The 24,055-nt window shown below is 38.3% G+C and overlaps 5 protein-coding genes across 6 annotated transcripts; 2 read left to right on the top strand and 3 right to left on the bottom strand.

The window, feature by feature from the left end:
• Positions 1-751: 751 nt before the first annotated feature.
• On the bottom strand, positions 752-2,264 carry PSB28 (photosystem II reaction center PSB28 protein). Its single transcript, XM_048120257.2, has 2 exons — positions 2,086-2,264; positions 752-1,459 (listed from the first exon to the last, which is right to left on the bottom strand). Exons 1-2 carry the CDS (start codon positions 2,156-2,158, stop codon positions 1,002-1,004), a joined length of 531 nt encoding a protein of 176 aa, XP_047976214.1. The 5' UTR covers positions 2,159-2,264; the 3' UTR covers positions 752-1,001.
• Positions 2,265-5,959: 3,695 nt separating this feature from the next.
• On the top strand, positions 5,960-9,226 carry LOC125221740 (uncharacterized). The gene is made up of 2 exons (XM_048123962.2): positions 5,960-8,633; positions 8,711-9,226. The coding sequence occupies exons 1-2, from the start codon at positions 5,960-5,962 to the stop codon at positions 9,103-9,105; spliced, it is 3,069 nt and encodes a 1,022-aa protein (XP_047979919.2). The 3' UTR covers positions 9,106-9,226.
• Positions 9,227-9,371: 145 nt separating this feature from the next.
• Positions 9,372-12,310, bottom strand: LOC125221741 (auxin-responsive protein IAA13-like). Its single transcript, XM_048123964.2, has 5 exons — positions 11,790-12,310; positions 10,828-11,156; positions 10,337-10,472; positions 9,915-9,976; positions 9,372-9,780 (listed from the first exon to the last, which is right to left on the bottom strand). Exons 1-5 carry the CDS (start codon positions 12,083-12,085, stop codon positions 9,731-9,733), a joined length of 873 nt encoding a protein of 290 aa, XP_047979921.2. The 5' UTR covers positions 12,086-12,310; the 3' UTR covers positions 9,372-9,730.
• A 1,270-nt stretch (positions 12,311-13,580) lies between these two features.
• On the bottom strand, positions 13,581-16,586 carry LOC125223161 (hypothetical protein At1g04090-like). Its single transcript, XM_089063120.1, has 2 exons — positions 16,195-16,586; positions 13,581-15,649 (listed from the first exon to the last, which is right to left on the bottom strand). The coding sequence occupies exons 1-2, from the start codon at positions 16,295-16,297 to the stop codon at positions 14,046-14,048; spliced, it is 1,707 nt and encodes a 568-aa protein (XP_088919246.1). The 5' UTR covers positions 16,298-16,586; the 3' UTR covers positions 13,581-14,045.
• Positions 16,587-20,950: 4,364 nt separating this feature from the next.
• LOC125224015 (uncharacterized) lies at positions 20,951-23,207 on the top strand. 2 transcript variants are annotated; one of them, XM_048127354.2, is made up of 4 exons: positions 20,951-21,089; positions 21,349-22,094; positions 22,599-22,771; positions 22,859-23,207. In XM_048127354.2, exons 2-4 carry the CDS (start codon positions 21,357-21,359, stop codon positions 22,989-22,991), a joined length of 1,044 nt encoding a protein of 347 aa, XP_047983311.1. In that variant the 5' UTR covers positions 20,951-21,089; positions 21,349-21,356; the 3' UTR covers positions 22,992-23,207. The 2 variants fall into 2 exon arrangements, with proteins under 2 accessions (XP_047983311.1, XP_047983310.1); XM_048127353.2 differs by having other exon boundaries at positions 20,956-21,089; positions 21,305-22,094.
• Positions 23,208-24,055: the final 848 nt, after the last annotated feature.

Raw genomic sequence — 24,055 nt, 5'->3', positions numbered from 1 at the left:
TTTTAACTAGTAAATTCTAATTAACGCATTGCGTCTTGCTCCGGTTGGAAGAATAGTTTAACGGAAGTCACAAATTTTGATTATGGTTGGATAGTAAAAAGAAAATAAAACAAAAGAAAGAAATAAGATTGAAATACTTATTTTAATCAAACAATGTCGTTTTGAGCAGTATATAGCCACTGAGGACTCGAACTTCTTTACCGCTTGGCCAAATCATACACACAAAGAGATGTCATTTTATTCACGAATGGGATGGTTGTGAAAATTTGAAACTTGGTTATTTAATAGTATTTCATTATCAAACCTTATTCTTCTGCACTACTCCTCTCTCATTCACACGACGATAAGCAGACCTACATCATGCAGCTCCACCTAGATGTCTGACGAGCTGTCCCATTCGTACTTGGCCTCCAAGCTCCATTGGCACCTCTCCTTCATCCACAGCTCTGTTTTGGCGGAGGAGGATTCCATTGCGCCACTTGTATTCCTATGGGCTACGGCCTCGCCATACAAGAATTTTCTGCTTGGCTCTCTCCTTCCTAGCTCGAGATGTTGAAACTACTAATTCTCACACCTTCTTGGGGCTGAGCCCTGCGAGAGAAGGTGGTCCATGGGTCGAGCCTCGGTCAACAGCATGCTTCGACATGGTTCACAGCTCACTTTGAGTGACATGGTCACCAAGACACTGACAAAAAGTCATTCCTCCAAAGAATGCACAGTTTACGGTAGACTAATTCTCTGTTAGGACAGGTTATTATAGTTCAAAATATACAGTTTGAGAACTCAAGGTGTTACACACTTTGCTCAAGTAGTTCAAACAATCAATTCCCACCTAATAACTGATTTAAAACAGACAAAGGAATCAAGTACCAAAACCCTTCATACCTTTGAGGACATCTTATCAAATGACATATACCTTCTCAATATCTCTCTCACTCAACAACAGATGGAAACTAGAATAAAAAATTGAAAGCAGAAGAGTGAAAAAGATTTTCACCACTTCATTTCTTCACAAATGACAATCCATTTGCTTCGGCATACCTCTCCATAAACCTCATGAACCTGTCCCACTCTCGCGGAGTGCGCATGACATACTTGGCTTCGATCCCAGCAGGCTTCCCGTTCACGAACTTTGCATTCACATCAACTGACTGAATTGTTCCTTCCTCATCAATCATGTAGAAGCCCGTTATGTCACCAACTACGGTGGATGAGTCAAAAACAGATGGCTCGGTGAACGTGAAGATGGCCATGCCGTTAGTCCCGTCCCTTGACTTTGTTAGCCTCACGTCTGGGATCGTCTGCTCGTTAGTCCCCTGTATGAATTGGATGGTTGGTTTCACCATCATCACAGTGAACCTGCGCGTGCTGTGTATTTGGCTGTGTTTGGGGAAATTCGAGTTTGATAGATGTAAAGATTGGCCATTGAACGATGAGCTTACACGAGAATGAGTTGTTGCTATTAACAAGAAAACATAACAAACAAACAAACAGTGATTAGTGATATGAACACTTGAATTTGTTAATTAATCAGTACAGAAACAAGTTCCATGAAACTTATTCCTATCAACTATACATCAAGATCACATTTTTATCATCCAAATCTGATTGATTGAATAGAAAACCTATGTAGGAGTTAGCAACCTGTTCATCAATAACTCATTGTTTGGAAACAAAGAGGCTTCATAGAAACACAGACGAACAATTTGCAGCCTTAAGTTAAGTGAACGAATGGGGAGGAAGAAGGTCTTTTTTACTTCACGAATGAAACTATCAAAACAAGTTTAACTCTCTGTAAATTCACTAGAAAGATCATAAATGACTCAGGGTTCAATCAGCCTAAATTGAACAAGAAATCAATAATTTCTTCCTAATACAATCTTGCTTCTATTCTGACAATCTTAAATACTAATAAAAAAATGCACTGCAAACAACTAAGTATTCTTAAAATTTTAGAGCAGCCACCAAAGACAAACATTATAAGTAAAACCCACTTCACATTTCGAGTTGGTGAATTTATGTTTCAAAATTGAAGATACATAAATGAAAAAGTAACTAAGACATCAATTTCAATGAAAGGAATACCTGGAATGCAGCGAGGGTGGTGGGCGCAATGAGAGATGGGAGAAGAGAAGGCCAGAGACTGCAGTGCTGCCATGGAGAGAGATAGAGAGAGAGAAATATGAAAAGGGAGATGATAATATAGGACTAGGAGAGTGGAGGTGTGTAGTGAGGACAGCCATTCACTATGAAAACATTCTTAGCCTTTTCAAAACGGTTGGACGAAAATTATCATTTCAGATTTTACAAGGTTACTGTTTAAATAGTTTTAAATGGACTGGGCTACCCATTTATTGGGCCTGAGCCCATCTACTGAGGCTGTGTGGGCTAGAATGCTAAAAATCATTTATATTCGACCTATTGGTTTAAGAAAAAGACATTTTCAAAAAACATTAATACATAAATCATGGTTTTACAATTAACATGGATAAAATATACTGTGCATATAAAAATATTGTACAAAGTGTATAAAGTCTCGTAATGAAATTAATTGAACTAAATTAAGAGATAAAATTTTTGCTCTTCTTAGGATTTGAATTTGGTGATGCACTCATCCAGCGACTCTGATTATTATGATTTGAATACAAAAATTATTTTTTTCTCTATCTATGTGGTTCCATATCCACTTGGAATGGCCCTTCATAGTTGGGCGGGTGTAATTCAACCCTAGGCTGAAGCTGCACATGCGGGGGGTCTCTCCTACAAAGGCGTTTTAAGTCACTGTACAAATTTCAAGTCATTTATGGGAAATTTCTGCAAATATACTTGGTGAAGAAAGAGACTTGATGAAGTATATTGCATTAAGTCTATGCAAATTTTAAACCACCGTGCAAATTTTAAGTTACCGTGCAAATTTCAAGTCATTTCGACAAATTCAGCATGTTCGACATCATCAGCGTAAACTACACAAACTTTAATTCACCGATAATTTATGGGAAATATAGTACTACAAGTTGAAAAGTTGTGTATTTTTTAAGTCTATGCAAATTTCAAACCACCGTGCAAATTTCAAGTTACCGTGCAAATTTCAAGTCATTTCGACAAATTCAGCATGTTCGACATCATCAACGTAAACTACACAAACTTTAATTCACCGATAATTTATGGGAAATATAGTACTACAAGTTGAAAAGTTGTGTATTTTTTAAGTCTATGCAAATTTCAAACCACCGTACAAATTTCAAGTTACCGTGCAAATTTCAAGTCATTTCGACAAATTCAGCATTTTCGACATCGTCAGCGTAAACTACACAAACTTTAATTCACCGATAATTTATGGGAAATTTAGTACTACAAGTTGAAAAGTTGTGTATTTTTTAAGTCTGCAAATTTCAAACCACCGTGCAAATTTCAAGTCATTTCGACAAATTCAGCATTTTCGACATCATCAGCGTAAACTACACAAACTTTAATTCACCGATAATTTATGGGAAATTTAGTACTACAAGTTGAAAAGTTGTGTATGTTTTAAGTCTGCAAATTTCAAACTACCGTGCAAATTTCAAGTCATTTCGACAAATTCAGCATTTTCGACATCATCAGCGTAAACTACACAAACTTTAATTCACCGATAATTTATGGGAAATTTAGTACTACAAGTTGAAAAGTTGTATATTTTTTAGTCACATATCAGATAGCTTAATAAATGTGTGCTTTAGAGCCCAAACAAAAGTTTCCATTTACATAAATTTATTCACCTTCTCAACTGTCTCTCTCTATATATATAGTATTTTCACCACACAAAAGATAATGGGTGAATTTCAAAAGAGAAATTATTAAAATGTTAAAGCATTAATTATTAAAATGACCAGGAAGTGAGATTCAAATAGCATACCCTAGTAGTCATTTTTCCATTTAGGGTTATTCAACCATAATAGAATCATTTGCCTTTTTAGCGTATTAGATGAGTGGTAAAAATGCAATAAATAAACCGATCTTAGAATTATGTGCAGTGATACTATGATAGGATAGACAACCATAAAGCTCTCTACTAAAACATTATATCTATCATTATTGAGTGCAATTCCTTTTGATTTAATCCCATAAATATCATCATATTTTATAAATCGAGATAATTTTCTACAAAGGCCTTATTTGGCCTATCACATTTCTTCTTATCAAATTATAAGTAAATTCTACGGAACATAACTTTGCAAATAACTTCACGTAATCATATATAATGATTCCAAGTATTGCTAAGAACCTGTCTAATACAAATATTACCTAAAGTATTTACCAAATTATGTGAACCGTACTTGTGCGGTTGTGCCACATGTGGAATCACACACTTACACATCTCCAGTCCATCCTCCTATTATTAATTTATTATTTATATAGTTATCTAAAACACTAATTGTATTTAATAAGTAATTAGTACTCAGTTGTAGATTGAAATAGTTAGTGGCACACACTAGTATGCATTGTGACAGTCCCACATGAAACCACCTCATTTTCTCCACCGTATTATCCCATCTTACTATTATTGTTAATTATCAATCTAAGATTGTAAATTTTTTAAAGTTTAGAGACTATTGGCAAAATAAACTCATAGTACAGGAACCATTTTTATTGTTCACTCTATATACTTTTGGATGATAATTTGAAAATTAATGATTGGGAGGAGTTATTCGAAGATTAATAATTGTGATTTGTTGAACTAATTCGACACTTTGTCATTAAAACTAGCTTCCTATAAAAAAATGGTGAAGTAATTAATCTTGAAATTAAAAGTAATTGAGATAAAATTACTATCAATAATACTATGTACTATCTCTCTAATGTTAGACAGAGAAGGTGTAGTATCACATGGTATGGCATCAAACCACTTTAGCAACTAAATACACCCATATAATATTGTACTACATACTACATACTACATACTATGCTTGTTCTTTTTTATTTTAAATTCCCCTCACATGTTACCATGTGATGTATTTACTAGAATATTAATTAACTAAGTATATATAGATGAGAGATATATATGCATGTGAAATTTGGAAGTTTATTCTGAAAAAAAAGGATTAAGTTGGATTTCAAAACTGCAATTGCAGTTCAGATCAATCGAGGTATGATGATATTGAAATTTAGCAATTATTTAATGAACATAAAATTAAATCAGATGAACTAACTTGTTTGACCAAATTATTCCCCAAAATCAATTTCTTTTTATTTTGGACAATTATAAATTAATTTTTAATATTTCTTTTTATAGTAAACGTAAAGATAGTAATTAGTACACAAATACATTTTCCAAGGCTGGGATAAGAAAGGAGTAATCTCTTGGATTTAGTTACCAAATAATTCACCCTATTAAAAGAAAAAAGCTATCAAAGTCAACCGACTCAAAAATAACTCTTGTTTGTTCTTGATGGGATTGCATATGGCACGAAACCTTCTTAACATGCAAAGATTCTTCATTGTTGCCACTTAAATCCTTTTAGCCTGTGATTTAAAAATATTTTTAATGATTAATATGATTTTAAAAGTCCTGCTTTTAACTGATTTGCAAATAACCCTTTTATTATTTATGTTACAATTGCTAATTCTTGAAATGAAGACCTCACTATAATACTCAAATTTCAACACTCACTAAAGTAAATAGTATACACCAATAAACAATTAAAATTGGAAAAACATGTATGCTCAAGGTTTGACTGCTAAGTTACTCCACACATAAAAGAAATAAAAGTAGAGCACATTCTCCCCATGTTTGGTGGTGGATTAGATATCAATAAAAATCCAAAACTCACTATTTACAGCTCTGCAGAACCCAAGATCTCACGAGTTGCTCTTATTTTAACCAAATCTCTAATCCCAACATATTTTTCTCCACATTCATAACACAACTAATCATTTGTCCTTCCTCCCCTTCAAAAATGATAATGGATTAGTAACAAAAATGAGTAAACACAACCATCTCTTGCTCATGAAGTTGAGAACCATAATCCTACTCCTATTTCTCTTCTACACTTGTGTTTCATCTCAACCAATAAACAGAGATGAAGCCTCAATCCTCCTCTCAATAAAGGCAAGCCTCATAGATCCACTAAACCATCTCAACACATGGGAATCCAGCACCAATGCCTCCTCCCACTGCAGCTGGAGTGGAGTGCAATGCAGCCTCAACGGTGCGGTCGTGGAGCTCAACCTCTCCCACATGAACCTCTCAGGCCGAGTCCCGGACGAAATCCAGCAGCTTAAAAGCCTCACCTCCCTCAACCTGAGCTCCAACGCGTTCGCCTCCCCGTTGCCATTGTCCTTGGCCAACCTCACAGCGCTCGAGGCCATCGACCTCAGCCAGAACTACTTCACGGATCAGTTCCCATCCGGCCTCGGATCAGCACCAGGGCTAGTGTCTGTCAATGCCTCGGGTAACAACTTCTCAGGCTACCTCCCCGGGGATCTTGCAAACGCGACACTCTTGGAGAGCCTCGACCTCAGAGGGAACTTCTTCCAAGGCAGCATTCCAATGGCCTACATGAGTTTGAACAGATTGAAATTTCTTGGTTTGTCTGGGAATAATCTCACTGGCAAAATACCACTAGAGATTGGTGAGATGACATCTTTGGAGACTGCTGTGTTGGGATACAATGAGTTTGAAGGTGGGATTCCATCACAGTTTGGAAACCTCAGTAGTCTCAAATATCTTGATCTCGCCATAGCGAATCTCCAAGGCCGGATTCCTGCAGAGCTCGGGAAGCTAAAAAAGCTCACCACATTGTTCTTGTACAAGAACAATCTTGAAGGGGGGATCCCACCTGAGATCAGTGGCATGGCCTCACTGCAGCTGCTCGACTTGTCTGACAACGCGTTGTCTGGGGAAATCCCGGCCCGGATAGGCGATCTCAGCAACTTGCAGCTGCTGAATCTCATGTGCAATGAGCTCTCTGGTGCAGTTCCTGCATCCATCACTACACTGACTCAGCTAGCAGTGCTTGAGCTTTGGAATAACACGTTTTCGGGTGAGTTGCCACGCGATCTAGGGAAGGATATGCCTCTGCAGTGGCTGGATATCTCATCCAACTCATTCACTGGCCCCATCACAACCACTCTCTGCAGCAGGGGAAACCTCACCAAGCTCATCCTCTTCAACAACGCGTTTTCTGGCCCGATTCCAGCCAGTTTATCGACATGTACATCGTTGGTTCGAGTGAGGATGCAGAACAATCTCCTATCTGGGACAATCCCAGTTGGATTTGGGAAGCTTGGGAGGCTTCAAAGGCTTGAACTAGCAAACAACAGCCTCACAGGTCAAATCCCAACTGATCTCTCCATTTCCACTTCTCTCTCCTCCATTGACATATCAAGAAACCACCTCCAATCCTCATTGCCTCCCTCCATCCTCACCATCCCATCTCTGCAAAGCTTCGTTGCCTCCGGAAACAGCTTGACCGGAGAGATCCCGGATCAGTTCCAGGACTGCCCTTCCCTCTCTGTGATGGATCTCTCCTCCAACCATTTCGTTGGAAGCATTCCAACCAGCATAGCCTCGTGTGATAAGCTCGTGAATCTGAATCTCCGAGACAACGAGCTAAGCGGGGAGATCCCAAAATCCATTGCCAAGATGCCTACATTGGCTGTTTTGGATCTGTCAAACAACTCTCTAACTGGAGAAATTCCTCAAGATTTTGGCAACTCACCAGCATTGGAGATGCTCAATGTCTCTTACAACAGGCTAGTAGGAGCAGTCCCTTCGAATGGCATGCTGCGTACCATCAATCCCGATGATCTAGCTGGCAACATTGCTCTCTGTGGCGGCGTGCTCTCACCTTGCTCGAAGAATGCAGCAGCATTTGCATCAAACCTAGAGAAGAAGAAGCACATTGTTAGAGGATGGATTATAGGCCTCTCAACGCTAGTAGCTCTCTTCGTAGCTGGTGTTGGTGTCCGATTTCTTTACCCGATTTGGCAAGATGGCAGCAGCAGCTTCTGCTTCAAGGAGAGGCTCGAACGAGGCAATGGAGCGTGGCCATGGAGACTGATGGCATTCCAGAGGCTCAGCTTCAACAGCAGTGAGATTCTTGCCTGCATAAAGGAGTCAAATGTGATCGGGATGGGGGCAACCGGGACGGTCTACAAGGCCGAGATACAGAGGCTCAACACAACTGTTGCTGTCAAGAAGCTCTGGAGATGGAGGAAGAGTGATGGTGATGATGATGTTGAAGTAGGAGGGAGTGATGATCTTGTGGGAGAGGTGAATCTCTTGGGAAGATTGAGGCACAGGAACATCGTAAGGCTGCTCGGATTCCTTCACAACGACTCTGATGCAATGATCATCTACGAGTTCATGGTGAATGGTAGCCTCGGAGAGGCGTTGCATCGGAAGAAGGCAGGTGTTCTGATGGTGGATTGGGTTACAAGGTACAACATTGCAGTTGGAGTTGCTCAGGGCCTTGCTTACCTCCACCACGACTGCCACCCGCCTGTGATCCACCGCGATGTGAAGTCGAACAACATCCTTCTCAATGCCAATCTTGAGGCAAGATTAGCAGATTTCGGGCTGGCCAAGATGATGATGAAGAAGAATGAGACAGTCTCTGTTGTTGCAGGATCATATGGATACATAGCACCTGGTGAGTTACTTGCATTCAATCAGTCAATCTCCACCATTGATCATATGGAAGCTAACATGTTCTGATATTTTTGACAGAGTATGGTTACACACTCAAGGTTGACGAGAAGAGTGACATCTACAGCTATGGGGTGGTTCTGATGGAGCTCGTGACCGGGAAGAGGCCGTTAGAAGAGGCGGAGTTCGGAGGATGTGTGGACATTGTGGAGTGGATAAGAGGAAAGGCTAGGAAGGAGGGAGGTTTGGAAGAAACTCTGGATCCTAGCATAGGCAATGCGAAACATGTCGTGGAAGAGATGCTGCTGGTTCTGAGGCTCGCGATTCTCTGCACTGCGAAGCAGCCCAGGGATCGCCCCTCGATGAGGGATGTCGTCTCCATGCTTGCTGAGGCCAAGCCGCGAAGAAAGACTGCTGCCAGTGAGGAAAACAGAGCAGTGTTCACTGCTGCTGCTTCATCTGTGAATCATGTGTGATTAGTTCTTTTTATGTTTTGAATTTGATGTGTAATTAGGTTACTTGATTCTTTTCTTCATCTTTTTGTATAATCTTGTAACATAGAAGAGTTATATAAGGAAATGCATAGTTTTATTCGTCGGTGACCAGGCTCGAGCGACTGTTTACCAAAAACACGGGTCGAACAGGGGAGGGGTAAAATACCTTGCACAAAATCACCTTCCAACATTCCACACACAACTCAGCAAATGAAATATATGAAAGAGGAGATAGAAAGCCATCAACCTTGTGCAAAAGCAAATGATATACATATTTTTCCCTTCTTTAAACCAGGTGGGAATGTAGCAGTTGGTGAGTGCAACACGAGAAAAGAAAATGGGCAAACTTGCCATTTCTATACTTACATTGTATCAAATGGCAATGCTTGGTATGGTTTACCTACAAACAGAAAAAAAAGGGATGGGGGCATCCGCGTTGTGCAGATGCAGGTGGCGTCCTGGCTGAAGGGTGTGTTGGAATATTATTAGTATTAAGCTGTAAAAGCGACCAAAATCATTCAGGCAAAGCCAAACCAAAACGGGGGTAACATCTTCATCTTCAAGCTTCCAGCTTCTAAAGAGAGATCGTCTAGGCGGGGTGTGTTCTCTATAAGGGAGTAACTGGCCGTCTCATGTTCCTTTCTTGAGATCCTGGAGCTGCAACAATGAAGAAACAGACATAATTGCCTATTTTAGTCAAACTATGTATAAGAATATATGTGCATACACAGAGACGTATATGAAGTGTGCCAACGAGAATCAGCATTATGAGAAGGCCAAGATGTGCATACCAAGTCCTTTGGCATCAGTCGTCCTCATGATCCGGAGCCTCCTCACAGAACTCAGAAATATCCTGACAGAAAAGAAATAATACGTCACATATGCAGCTTAGTGGATTTATTTTGGGACTAACATCTTTAAGTTCGACATAGATGAGGGAAAACTGCCTAATACATTTCACTTCTTATTTGATATTAGCCTGATATTGTGCTACGAAGCTCTATACCAAGTTGTATATAATAACTATCATGGCATGAGCATTTTGAAGATCGAAACAATTGAAAAGAGAAAATCTAATTAGTATTGTTTAGGTGTGCAAAACATATTTATCTTTCGATAAGATGCTGATGAGCATGAGGGTGTAATGCACAAGATATTGCACTTGTTCAAAAATCGTCAATAAATGCAAATACGCAAGTAGTTAAGGACATACTCCCAGGGAACATCTCCGACAAGCATCCAATCTCCGTCCTTGTCCTCGTAGGTAAGAACAAAGTCAGATGAACCATCCAGAAATCTAACAGGTTGTCTTTTAACAGCAACAGAAGCTTGCCTTTCCATATTTGATCCTAAAAAATTACCAGCAGTATCGGTTAGAAATAGACTTCCCTTGATGAAATCCTATTTTATTACAAACGATTGAAGGAGAAGCAGGAGGAGGAGAAATAACACAGTACATGGCGTTGGTTAATGATTTTTTTCTATTTTATGTCTTTTGAGTTTCATATTAAAGAAAATCTAGACGGACACTAGCCACTTACTAATATTCATACCCAAGGGAGGTAGGTAACAAGATCGAACAGAAAAACAGATTGTTCTAGAATACTCTCCCTCATCAAGGGATGAAGACAGGATAGAATCACATATATACATACAAGAGAGAGATCAGTCCTTATCAGATCAATCACGAAAACAGAATATTACCTCTGCCCCCAACTGATGCACTTGGCATAAACATGTCATCCAACGCCCGAGATAAAGTCTCGTAGCAGGTATGAGCATTCAGATCAACCTTTCTACCGATTGCAACCCCATCGATGTTCACCTTTACAAACAAAGATGTTTTGACAAATCCTTTTTCCTTTGAAATATTGTTATTTTTGCAGCTTCCATGATTGGGATTGGGTGTATCAGCGTTCTTGCTTTTACATTTATCATCAATGGACAAAAGTTGTTCAGTGACTGGCGAATTTGCCTGGTTCGACACAGTGTTCATTCTATAAGTTCGGACAGGAGGCCATCCAACAACCTGACTGCTTCCATAAGAAAATCTTTAGTCACACTAGAGAGGGCGATAGCAAATGTGCACAACCAAAACAAAATATCTCATTGCATTGCAGAAGGCTTTCATTCAAAGCAATATTATCAGAACCGACCTTCTGCGACCTAAACTAGTTCGAACTGATCTCTTCTATTGAAAACCTCATAGAAAAATGCAAAGACAAGCATAGCATATAACAAGACAACGAATTGTAGTAACAATAAACAGAGCAAATTAGAAGATCCAATGCATATATTACTTAATCGATTGTTCACTTTAGGAGGAAGCATCGAATTCGAAGCATTTGATCTAAAAGTACCCAATTCCAACAGAAATCCACAAGGCAACATCAAAAACAGTTTTTTCACATTAAATCACTAAAAACAACCATATATGAAAAATAGGCATCAACACCAGTTCCCAAATCCAACCATTCGAATCTCATGCCAATTCACAACACCAAAACAATCCCAAAAACAAAAGAAAACGAACAAATCATTAAAACTCCAATCTTGAAAAACTCAAAACTCAATATCCAACAATAAAAGTCACAATTCTTGTACTACAAATTTGTTAAGCAAAGAGACTGAGAAAAGGTGCAAGGCTTTTTAAAATCGAAAATCACCTAATTGCAGAACGGGCGGGAGGCGAACAGGGCGACTCAGCAGTTCTCTTGGTGCCGCTAGTATTCACTTTAGTAATGGAAGACGAAGACGAAGACGAAGACGAAGAAGACGACGACGTTTTGTCAGAAACCACCGCAGCAAAATCCTTAGCAGTCAAGATTCTTGCATAGTGATCCCACGCCGCCGCCGGATGCTTGGTTTTAGTCTTAGTCTTTCCACCTCCAAGGCTGAGGCCAAGCCCCAATTCGAGGTCGGACTCATCAGGGTACGAATAAGACTCCTCCGATGATGACATCGTGAACAATCAATCCACCGCCGCCGAGAAGACCAATTTGCATAAAAAGACTGAGTCTTTCTCTCTTTCCCTTCAAATGAGGGCTATGCTATGATGGGTAAAGAGAAAGGAAAAGTGGGTAAGTTTGGTGGGGAGGTGTCCTCCTTTGTCGGCTTTGTGCGCCACAACAACATTATAGATTTCTCCAAAGTGGGTCCCACGTACCCATCGAAGCTTGCTTTTTTTTGGTGCAAACTCCATGTTTATGCTTAATTTTCTGAGATTATATCGAAATCCGAAACTCTCTTGTCTCCTCTCTCTCTTCTCTTCACTCCGAATCTAATCGAGCCTTTTATCTGGTACTGGTAAAGAACGAACCTTTTTTCTGTTTTAGGGGAAACCACACATGCCTAATTTGATCTACCTTTCTCTATGTTTCGTAATCTTTCGGTTGTTCCATTTATTTTTGTTAGGAAATGGAAAGTTCTGAGTTTAAATGCTTGTTTTCTTTTAGCTATTTAACTGAATACTCCATGTTTAATTAATAGTAAAAAATACTAGTACTTGATTGTTAGGACTCTAATTAGTAGTATGTTGAACCTTGAAAGTTAGAATTTCATATTTATAATTAGCTGGAAGGAATTCGATTCCAAAATTTATTACTACGTACATGAGGTACACATTTCAGGATTGTTACAGTATTCTAGGATTGTTATTCAATCGCAATATGTACATATTTTACCTATCATAGAATTCTTACACTGCATATTTTTATTTATTTTTAAGTATTAAAATACCACATACTATAGCTTTTAATTAGTAGTGATTTGACTGCGTCTATTATTACCATTTTCACATGCTCTCAAATTAATGCCCTCTTCGTCCGCGAATAAGAGTCTATTTTCTTCACTTTAATCCGTCCGTGAATAAGGATCTCGGTTTATTTTTATCATAAATGATAATAGGATACCAAGTTCTACACATTTTAATTAAAACTAACATATACAAATACAAGGGAGACTTGTATACAAATGACTCATAACCGAAAATTGTAGAAGTCGCGGATAGATAGCGTTATGAAAGCGTAGAGATGCTTTGAGGGAGGTAGGGACTAACGCGACTCTACGCCAAGAGACAAGCCGACAAGATGTGGGGCACCCAACCTCACACAACTCAACACCTCTTCAACTAGTGGACGCCACCCCAAGGAGGAATGTGACATTTTTATGAATTCATTTTTCAAAAATGCAAAAAATGGGATTTATTTCATACTACAAAAATTGAAAAACTAACAATACCAATACTAATTTTGTGAATGTAGTATTTTGCAAAATTTGTATGCGTCGAAAGATGATAAGATAATCACCCAACTCTGGGTAATAAAATGAGTTTATTTTCTTACCAACTCTTGTTAGCTAGGGTAAGATTTGAATCCTTTAACATTCAAGAAATTCTTCAAATTTTACCTTATAAAAAAGTGAATCAATAAACTCAAGTTGCAGTTGGTAATTACATGTGACACGAGAACCAGTACAACACCTTTTACTGATAAATTAAATAATACAACTATAAAGTAAAGTTCATGTACCTCAACACAACATGACAACAACAATATCAGCCAGAGACTGAATCTGATCTTCAGAGATCTTTCTATATATATGTACGCAGCTGAAGAATTTACTATTACAACATACCAAGTCTTCTTCAACTATGATCATGACGACGACATTGTTTAACCCAATATCACGATGATAAGAGGAACTTGACACTAGAGCATACTCTTCTCCAACTATAATGCTATGAACATGTATTTACATATCTTGTGTGAGAGTTTCGGTGTCAAGTCGTATTCTATTAGCATATCAGCCAATGAAGGAGTCGCCATCATCAATAGCCTAATCGGTCTTTGCTCGGGGTTATATACAACATAATCTCCAATAGGTGTAGAGACAACATGTTGAGAGACTTGGTTTAAGGGAGGCTACCATCTTTCATCTCCAAACCAGTTGTTCTTCTCCTTTGGACCAGTGGGACCGTCTTCGCCATACAGCTCCAATGGCAACTTGCTGAGAATGTTGTTCATAGAATTCCTGAACAAGGGGGGTAAGCGTTTGACGATCTTATCCAACTCTGTTCTGGAATCATAGACAATTCTTGGCCCCCATTTCCTCATATATTGTAACCAACAAGGTTCTTTGACTACATCGCCAAGATAATCAGCTGCAACGATTTCATATTGCCTGCTTGAATCAATAAAATAATCACTGCTAGCAGCATCATTCCTCACTCCAATCCCGAGTTTTGAATTGCCCTGGATGTAGGTTCCTGGGTGAGGATAGCTAGCATGACCATTTCTTGATGAATAAATGATGGCTTTGTTCCCCTTGATAAACTCCAAATCATAAGCATCTACCCATTCACCTCCACTATGCTGGGAAAAGTATATGCTCCATAGCTCCCCAGTGAAATTGCTTATCCGAAGAGTGAAGTGCTCCCAGTCACCTACATGACGACCAACCTTGCTGAGGCCGATACTCATCATCCCAATCTTCAATGTGCCCGGCCCGTTGAAAGGGCAAAAAACCCACATTACAATATCTGTGAAAGTCCCTCCAAATGCTGGTTTAACATGTAGATAAAGAACGGCACTTTCTATGTTTCCATGCTTAAGTTTCTCCTTCCCTCCATCACGGGGCAAATCTATCCAATAATGTCCATCGTTTGACCCTCCACTGGGGAGAACGGAACCTTCAGCGTCAATGGCCTGTATTGACTCACCCGTACTATACAAGAGTGCTCCACTTTGGAAGAACCATGAGACTGAAGATGGTAGATAGACCTCATTAGGATGAAAGAAAACAGTAGGTCCATAATGCTCGATGATTGCATGAATTTGATCCATGTTGGGCATTGCATGTAAATTAGGATCCAAGTTCTTCAAGCATGCAATGTCAAGCTCTTCCCCTAAACTACAGTTACTACACAATGCACTGCAATAGAAAGTACCCGTTGATACACCTCGTCCATAAATTCCACGATTTAGAGGCCTTGCATTCCAAACAGTAAGGGGGACTTTCAAAAACTTGGAATACATGCATGCTATTAGGGGACGAGCCTCACATGTATCAGTTAGGTCAGCACGAACACATTTCACCTCATTCGTCTCTGGTTTCTTCGACTTGTTGGTCACCACGAAGCCCAACGCTTTATAACCCTCCGGCGGTTGTGGTAACCAGAAGTAACCGCATCCATCAAAGTTCTCATCTCCTCCATCGTATGAACTCCATACTAATGAATAATCCACAGGATCCAGAAGGGCTGGCATGTGGTCAGAACGGTGGGTCGAACGATCATGTCGACCAGCTGCTTCCCTAGCAACAAGAACAAAGCCTCGTAAAGGCTTTTTATCTGATTGACAATAGTGACCAAGACAATAGAATCCATCAGGGATTAAAATTGGTTTATAAAAGCTGATGCTTTGTTTCCCATCCGTGGAAGGGTTGGAACACCAAATAAACTCAAAGTTAGTTATTTGGCAAACCTCTAATCCTCCTAAATCAATCCTTGAGGTAGCGAATCCCGAACCTGTGTGTATTTAAATCCAGTAAGCTCATAGAACTAGCAAAAAGTTAATAGGAAAATCTATCATACCAATGGAATCAAAATGAAGAGTACACGAGCATAATAAAGACAAGCATCAAGATAACTTAACATGGTATGCTTACACAATGAAGAAAACGATTCTTTGATTTCTCAAGTAGCTTAGAGCACATTCTATATCCAAAATTCATCCTGGTCTAAACTACAAACCGTGAAACTAATCAACTATATAAAATAAACAGCTCATCGATCATGAACACCAAAACCCTCAAGATTACAGCTTGATTGCTATGAGCAAGGCTATAGACATCACAATTTGAAGTCACATAACCAAAAATATCATCAGAATCAATCATAGAAAATAAAACAAACAACGAAATCTCTCCCTCTCTCTCACACACAGACACAGAGAGAAAGAAAACAACACATAGCAATGTTACAATACAAAGGGAAAAAAACACAAATCTCAAAAAAATTACAAAGCAAGACAGATAACGATCTCAAGGTCAAAATCAATCGAGATGACTTACCTTGAGGCCATTGTGGAAGGGGTTCGGGCAAAGAGAAGAATTCGGGTTCGGGTGGAGCGAAATCGGTGACACTGTTCCATGACAAACATCTACATCCCAACATCTTAAGCAACCGACACCAGCGGCGGGTCCAGGTGGGGCCCGGCGGGGTCGGCCAACGCTCAAAAACCCGCCTCCGACCCCACGGCAGCCTTCTCCACGGAACCGAAGCAGGTAAGAAATTAAATTAAAAATTAGAGAAACGAAGAAGAGAAGAGATATACATATACAGCAGCATCACCGTAGATAGAAAAAAAATTTGATAAGATTTGAATAAGAAATTTGGGGAGCTGAGAATTTTGCGTTTGGGGAAGAACATTCGTTGTTCTTTTTTCATTCGCTAATTTGGGATTTGGGCTTAAATAATGAGAGTGGGGATTTGGGCTTCCATAAATAAATTTATTTTCTTAATACTAATTGTTATCGAAATTTTTTTATTTGAAAACCGTCATAGCTGTATAAATATATTCATTATTATCTATGTTCATATTACTTTAATATTATGATCAGTATCCAAATTTGGTATCTCACGGAAATTCAGTCTATTTCTTATCACAGGAGTACTATTAAGTCATCAAAAAATACAATATATTGAATATCAATTTTATAATACAAACAATATATTGAGTACCAATTTTATAATACAAACAATCGGAACGCACGTAACTTGTATGGATATTAGTAAGAATCAAGTATTGTGCATAATAAATGATGATATTACTTAAATTTAATGTATTATTTTCAAAAATTTACTTCATTTAAATATTAGTAGTATATTTTTAAAAACTCCATCCATTTGAAAAAAATAAAAGTTCTTTTTTAGTCTGTTACCTGAAAATAGAAATTTTCCATTTCAGGAAATAAGCCTACAATCTATTAACATTAATTTCACTATTTTTTTCTCTTCATCTCTCTTACTTTACCAATTTTATATTAAAACTCGTATCATTTCCAAAGTTTCTATTTTTAAAAAACGGAAAAGAACTATTTAAATAAAATATATAAAACATATTTTTCGCTTAGTTGGACCCCACGAGTTTTATATCCTGGATCTGCCATCAACACCAATTCATGATAGCACCAAAAACCACATAAAGAATTCTCGAGATTTTGGTGAAAACGTGGAATCGACTCAAGGTAAAAAGCGCGATGAATCGTTGATTATTTGGGAATTCTTCTTTATGTAACTCTTTGTTTCCTCCTCATAACGATCGTCGCTTCCGAGAATCAAGAATTATTGGTGCTCATGCGACCCAAGATCCGACCCAGATTAGCTATACTGGTTATTCGGACCATGTCTATGTCTCTTAGAGCATCCCCATCCGTGCTCTTATTTAAGAGCACGGGGGTAAGCCCGGACCCACTTTTACTCCCTGTCCTTAGGTAAGAGCACAACACCCACATTTGTGCTCTTCCGCAATGACAAGCTCAAGGGTCCCACCATTCTATTATTCAATTTAAATACTTCAATTACAAAAAACATTTCTACAATATAAAAATTACATAATTAAAATTCTACAAATAAAAAATTACATAATTAAAGACTAAAAAATACCCCCGTGGAAGACTAGTCATCTATCCCCAATGTTCGCCGGGGACCCCGTATCATTGCCACATATGTTGCAAGTTGGTCGGGAGTCATGCTAGACCTATCGGCCGCATTGAGTTGACCCAAGAGGGTCCACAACGAGTTGGTCGGGGATTGAGGTGGCACAAAGGGAGCGAGGGCGGATGGAGTCGGGGCGCAACGGCGGTTGGTCGTCGCCTTCTTCCTTCCTTGCGGCTGGCGGGAACTGCTCGGGCCAGCGTCAGGGCTACCCAAGTTAGTTCCGGCAAGTTGGGTAGACACATCATCGGAGGCGCCGTCGGATAGGGCTACCGACCTCGACCGTTTGCTGGAGGAGGATGCTACTATGCCACCCCTATACTTCGGATGTTGGCGCCCCTCCTGCCAACAACTGAGGTACTTGAACGGTTTCAACTCCAAGCTTTGGTAGGTCGCCAAGGCGGCACTGATGATGTCGAGCTCGCTCTTGCCACTCCCCGCCGCCCGCTCTTCCTCTTGGTAATACCCCTGAAACTTACTGATTGCCTCGTTGGCTCTGAAGATGCAAACGCACCATACTATCATTGCGATAGATAGTTCCCCCCGGCCGGGTTTCCATTGTAAAGACGAGTGATGCGCCACCAATACGTTTCCTCGGTTTGGTTCGTGCCAACGTCCGGATCTTCGGAGACTGCCAAGTAGCTTTGAACATCTGGATCATCTCATCCGGAGTGTACTGGGTGCGGGTACCACGAGTAGGAGTAGAGCTGCCGCTCCCTCCCAAGCCGGATTCGGGTGCCCACCCGTATCGCCCATCGGGGGCATCTCGGGCGTCCACCGGATAAGGCCGATAGCCACCCGGAACTTGAGAACCTTAGGTTTGAGGAGGGGCCGAAAATTGCGTTTCCGGACTAGAGAATGGCTCGGAGCCGAACCATTCGTGGTTCCAACCGCGGGAGCCGGAAGGATGATCGCCGGAGCCGGCCATTGTGTAGTGTGGTGGGAATTTAGATGAGAGAATAGATGAGAATTGATGACAAAATAGATGAGAGAATTTAGATGATAGAATAGATGAGAATTGTGTAGTGTTATGAGAATTGTGTAGTGTTATGAGAATTTTTTTGTGTTGAAATGAGAGTATTAATAGATGAAAATGCGAATTTTGGGGGAAAAAATTGAAAAATAAAATAAAAATGTGTATAAAACGGTTATAATTTATTGGAAAGTGAGAAAATATTTTTTTTATTTAAAAATGTTTTTTTAATTAATTTCAAAAAAAATTAATTATAAAAAATAAAAAATAAAAATCAATTTGCCAACGGCTATGCTGTTAGCCAATCAGGAGTTGTCACGTATAACTATTCAGTGGCACGGACGAACGGCATACATTGGCGGACGGCGGGGTCCGTGGCACGGACGGACAACATCCCCACTGCTCTTAATAGATTGTCTTGACGCATTGTTGAAAGTTGAAATGGATCAACGAGAGCACGCAACGCATATAAAATGCAATTATATATTCTAAAACTTATTTGATTTGGTCCAAAATATCATCAATTAAAATCAATAATGATAATACTTAGATTTACAAAAAGGCATGTGACTTAAATGTATGTGTAGCTGAGGAATCCAATTCGATCCGACGCGGTTCAACTTTTTTACTAGCCCGCTACTATATTTTATTTATCAGTTTTCATAAGAACAATTGCTTTAGGTCACAAGAGTCATATTTAACATAATTAATTTTAGGGGAAATGGCAAAATAAAATCATTAGATTTGGTCAACTTTTAGTAAATTTCACAATTTTAAAAAATGATTAACTACTTGTAATATTGATATTTTTTAATTGATAAATGACAAAAAATATTGGTGCGCACAAGTATAAAAATTCAAAATGTGCACGACTGTGTGTATTAAAAGACGTAGTTTGTTTATATAGTATTTTCTGTTTGTCACGTCAATACGTAATAACTCTCAAATTGAAATTATAGAATAATTGAAAAAATATACTAATGATTAACCAACCAGAAATTGACCAAATTCGGTAGGTTTCTAACAATCTGCTCCCATTTGTTAATAATAAGAACAATTACTTTAATACAATAACGTTTATGTACGAAAACTATTACTTTTCCTCAAAGTTCAATAGGATACCTCACATGAATTATTTTCTAATTTGAACGATCTTACAATGAGGTCGTGTGGTTCAAAAGGATACAAATACAATACATGAATAATTATCATTTAAATCACAGGGGCATGTTATATTGCTAACTATTTAAATTGCTAATTCTGCTATCTCATCAATATAGTCTATTAAAAATATTAATACGGTACATCAAAATGTCAATACATAATATCAGCACATTATATTGTAGTTTAACAAAATTACATGTTTACATTTTAATGTCATCATGTTGACATTTTTAATACACTGACTGCGTTGATGAATTAGCAAGTTAGCAATTTAAGAAAGTTAGCAATTGATCACACCCCTTGTCACATCTATACTTTGACTTTTAGGTTTGTCCATAACTTTTACAACTAAATATAAAATTATGGGTTTTCTTAAAATTTATACTATTATCCTCTATTGTTAAAACCAAAACAACTGTGTCAAAATTAAATAGAATAGGATATGTCAATAAAATCATATCGTTTTATATATATCGCTTTCAATTAATACTCAAACTATAATGATGTTTTATTTTTATATTATTTGATTTTATCATGTTAATTTCAGTGTGATTATTATAAGACAATTAAGAAAAATTTAAAAATTATAACAACCTAGATTCAAATGAAATGAATTGAATATACACGGTGCACCTAAAGCCTTCTAGAAGGCTAATATAACATTTATATTGAAAAAGATGAAAGGACCTAATTAAATTGGTGTGGCTACAATTGTAACGTAATTCACCAAAATTTGGAAACATTGTAAACAACACAAAAATGAAAATTAAAAGGGCCACGAGGGGTACATGTACGGCTGGAAAAAATTAACAAATCAAAACGAATATTGCTAATTGAGAGTATAATCCAAAACCAACGTTTTCCAGTCAAATTATGTGTTGGAATTTACTCGTAAATACTACAAGCCATCATTTTTCTATCTTCAATTCTCCACCTTAGAAAATCAAAACACGGCCTCAACTACACTGGCCTGATATAATAATTATATTTTCTTTTGCTTATTATTTAATTTCCTAAATACTGAATTTTATATTCTGCATATAAATAGAATATCTCCTCCAATTGCATTTTATTCTAAAGATTAGCCTCCATTCTTTGTTGAAGAGCATTAAGGTAAAGTCACTAAATAGGGAGTAGTTGTATTCAATTATATAGGTAATTTTTTTCCATTTTAATATGATTCATGAATGCAGTCACTAATTTTTAAAAAGACTTCATTGAAATATATGAAATGAAATTATGAATCCCAGCTGTTTATTATTAGTAGGTTTTTTTCACAATGACAGTATTTAATTATTATGAATCCTACTTGATTAATCTCTCCACAGAATCCCTATCTTTCCTAACAACTGAAACACACACACACACACAGTGAAAATCATGATGCTGAGAAGCTCTTCAACGCCAGTTCTTGGATCTCTTCTTCAATCATTCTCGGATTCCTCCAACAACAGCGGCAACAGCCAACACCAATCTGAGCTACACAAACAACCCAAAATCTCATGTCAATGTAGCAGCAACGGAGGAGGATCTCAGGATTTCAAAAAATCCCTAATTCATAAATCGCCTTCATTATCCGATATCAAAGCCGGCAGCGGCGGCGGATTCCGACGCGCTCAATCCGATGGAAATCTGGAACGATTGGGCGGTGATGCCTCTTCGTACGAGTTCAATCCGCCGAAGAGATCGACGCGGAGGACTTCATTGGAGGCGATTCCGTCGTTCTCAGCCAACAATCTATGGACTTCTTTCGAAGACGACGAAGACGATTACGAAGGGATTGATGGTGATGGGGAAATTGGTGGTGGACTCGATTACAATCCAGTGAGAGCTGAACAGATTGTGTTTGAAAAAGTGGCGAGGAGTGCGATTGCTTATGGTAGTGAGGGTTTGGGATCGCAGAGTGAGGGGAAGATGTACCTCGCGTCAGGGATCGGAGTGTCGGGTGTTGATTTCGCTGGCCGTGGAGGCGGCGGTGGTGGCAGAGGAACCTGCAAGCCTGTGGATTTTGATAAGGAGGGCGGCGGCGCCAGCGTGGAGGAGCATTACAAGAGAATGTTGGAACAAAATCCGGGCGATCCATTGTTTCTCAGAAACTATGCAGAGTTCTTGTATAAGGTATATATTCGTTTTTATATTTTTATTTACGGAAAATGATCGATTTTGCCTCATCATTTGGGATGTTTAATCGGATATGTCTACTCGTTACCGAAATTACACGTCGATGGAGTACTCAATGAGTAATTTTGACTAATCAACATGTTATTTGGATAATTAACGCCTAATTTCGATTGTTAAGTTGATGCTTGTTGCCTAAAACAATTGACTCTTTATCCTTTTTATACTATATTTTGTGTAATCATGTTTTTCTTTTCTATGTTTTTTTAGAGAAATGTATCTTTTCTTTCAAAATCTCTCAACTTCATGAAATTTTGATTTATGCTTTGATTTCCCAATAAAAGTCCAACTTTAGGAAAAGTGTGGCTTATGTCCTATTTGTTAGAAATGTTTTCTGAAAAAACATTGAAACTACCTTTGTGTTGAGCTTTTAATATTGAGAATTAGGCTAGAGTTTGGAAATTTTGAAATAATTTCTGATGATTTGAAGTAATTGTGGGGCAGATTAAGGGAGATGTAGGGGCAGCTGAAGAGTACTATGCAAGGGCAATATTAGCAGATCAAGAAGATGGAGAAACTCTGTCACAATATGCTAAAATAATGTGGGAGGTGCATCATGATAGAGACAGAGCTGCAAACTATTTCCAAAGAGCACTTGAAGCTTCATCTCAGAACAGGTATCTACCTATCTATCTACGAATCCACACAAAAACTATGCTTTTATTGGTAGAGTTACAAACAACTGTGTGTTTTTGTATGAGCAGCCATATACATGCGGCCTATGCGAATTTCCTCTGGGATGCGGAGGAGGATGAGGATGAGGACGAGGTTGAAGAAAACATGGCTGGTAGTCAGCCATTCGTGCACCAAGGAGTCATGGCTTCTGCAACAGCATAGATTTGTAGTCAATTGATGCAAAGTTGCAAACACATCAGAAGTAGAGGCTGATCAGAATTGAATGTCCCAAATTGTAATGAGAATAGGTCTTGTGTGCTGTTAGTTACTTGGTGAACTTGCAAAGTAGATAATATTTGTTCCAGTCCACATAATAGGAAGATAAGTATGTAAATTTGGCAATTGGTATTGGCTTAATTGAAGGGAAATTTGTGGTTACTTCAAATCTTCTACTTTTAGTTTCAGTTCCATTTTTGTCATTATAATCTTTATTTCTGGGAGCAAACTTGTAGTATGTAGTTGAGTTGTGCTGTTTAGTTGGGGGGGGGGGGGGGTCTTTGACGTAGTGCTTTGTCTGACTATCTAAAAAGGTGGTGAATTTGTTTCTGATTAATTGGAATATAGAATATAGGTAATAGGATGCACAATCACGACGAAAACAGGTATCATCAAAATCAGGATTGCTTTAATAAATCAAAGAGTGAAATACATAGTCTATGCACTTTTAGGTTTGCACATTTGCAGTTCATGGAAAGCAAAATATCATGCATGTCAATGAAATTTTACATTTTGCATTTGAGTCACTTTTGCGAAAAGACGTCTCTCATTGTGAATCATCTCAGTGCTATAGCACACCAATATTATTCTCTTTTGCAAGTTCGTCTAACAGATGTGTCAAGTAAGTAATGCGAAAGAACTAGGCCATTTGTTAAAGTAGTGGAACAAATCTTTATGTGTCAAGTAAACTTGATTATTGTAATTAAAAATTAAGGTATTTTGCAGTAGAGATATATGGATATTTCATAGTAGAATTATCTAAATTTTTGTAGTAGAAAAATATCTAGATATTATATAGTACTATCCTTTTTTCGTTGTGTATCGCTTCCAACTTTTAAATCCTTCTTTTCATCGTAGCTCTTCCAACATCACTATGTCACTCCGTAAACAACTGCATTCGAATTTGTTGGTGCATTGTGGATGTTGATTGGATGAAGGAGTACCCTTCACTTGTAATCAAGAAATTTTATGTGGAGAAAAGATTTACTATCGTTTAATGCCAAAATTTC

This window comes from Salvia hispanica, chromosome 1 (genome assembly GCF_029641045.1).
Source record: "Salvia hispanica isolate PSC_SH4W2 chromosome 1, Shi_PSC_v1, whole genome shotgun sequence".
Lineage (NCBI taxonomy): Eukaryota > Viridiplantae > Streptophyta > Magnoliopsida > Lamiales > Lamiaceae > Salvia > Salvia hispanica.
Note: the sequence above shows the minus strand (reverse complement) of the source record. Positions and strands in the feature narration are given on the sequence as shown.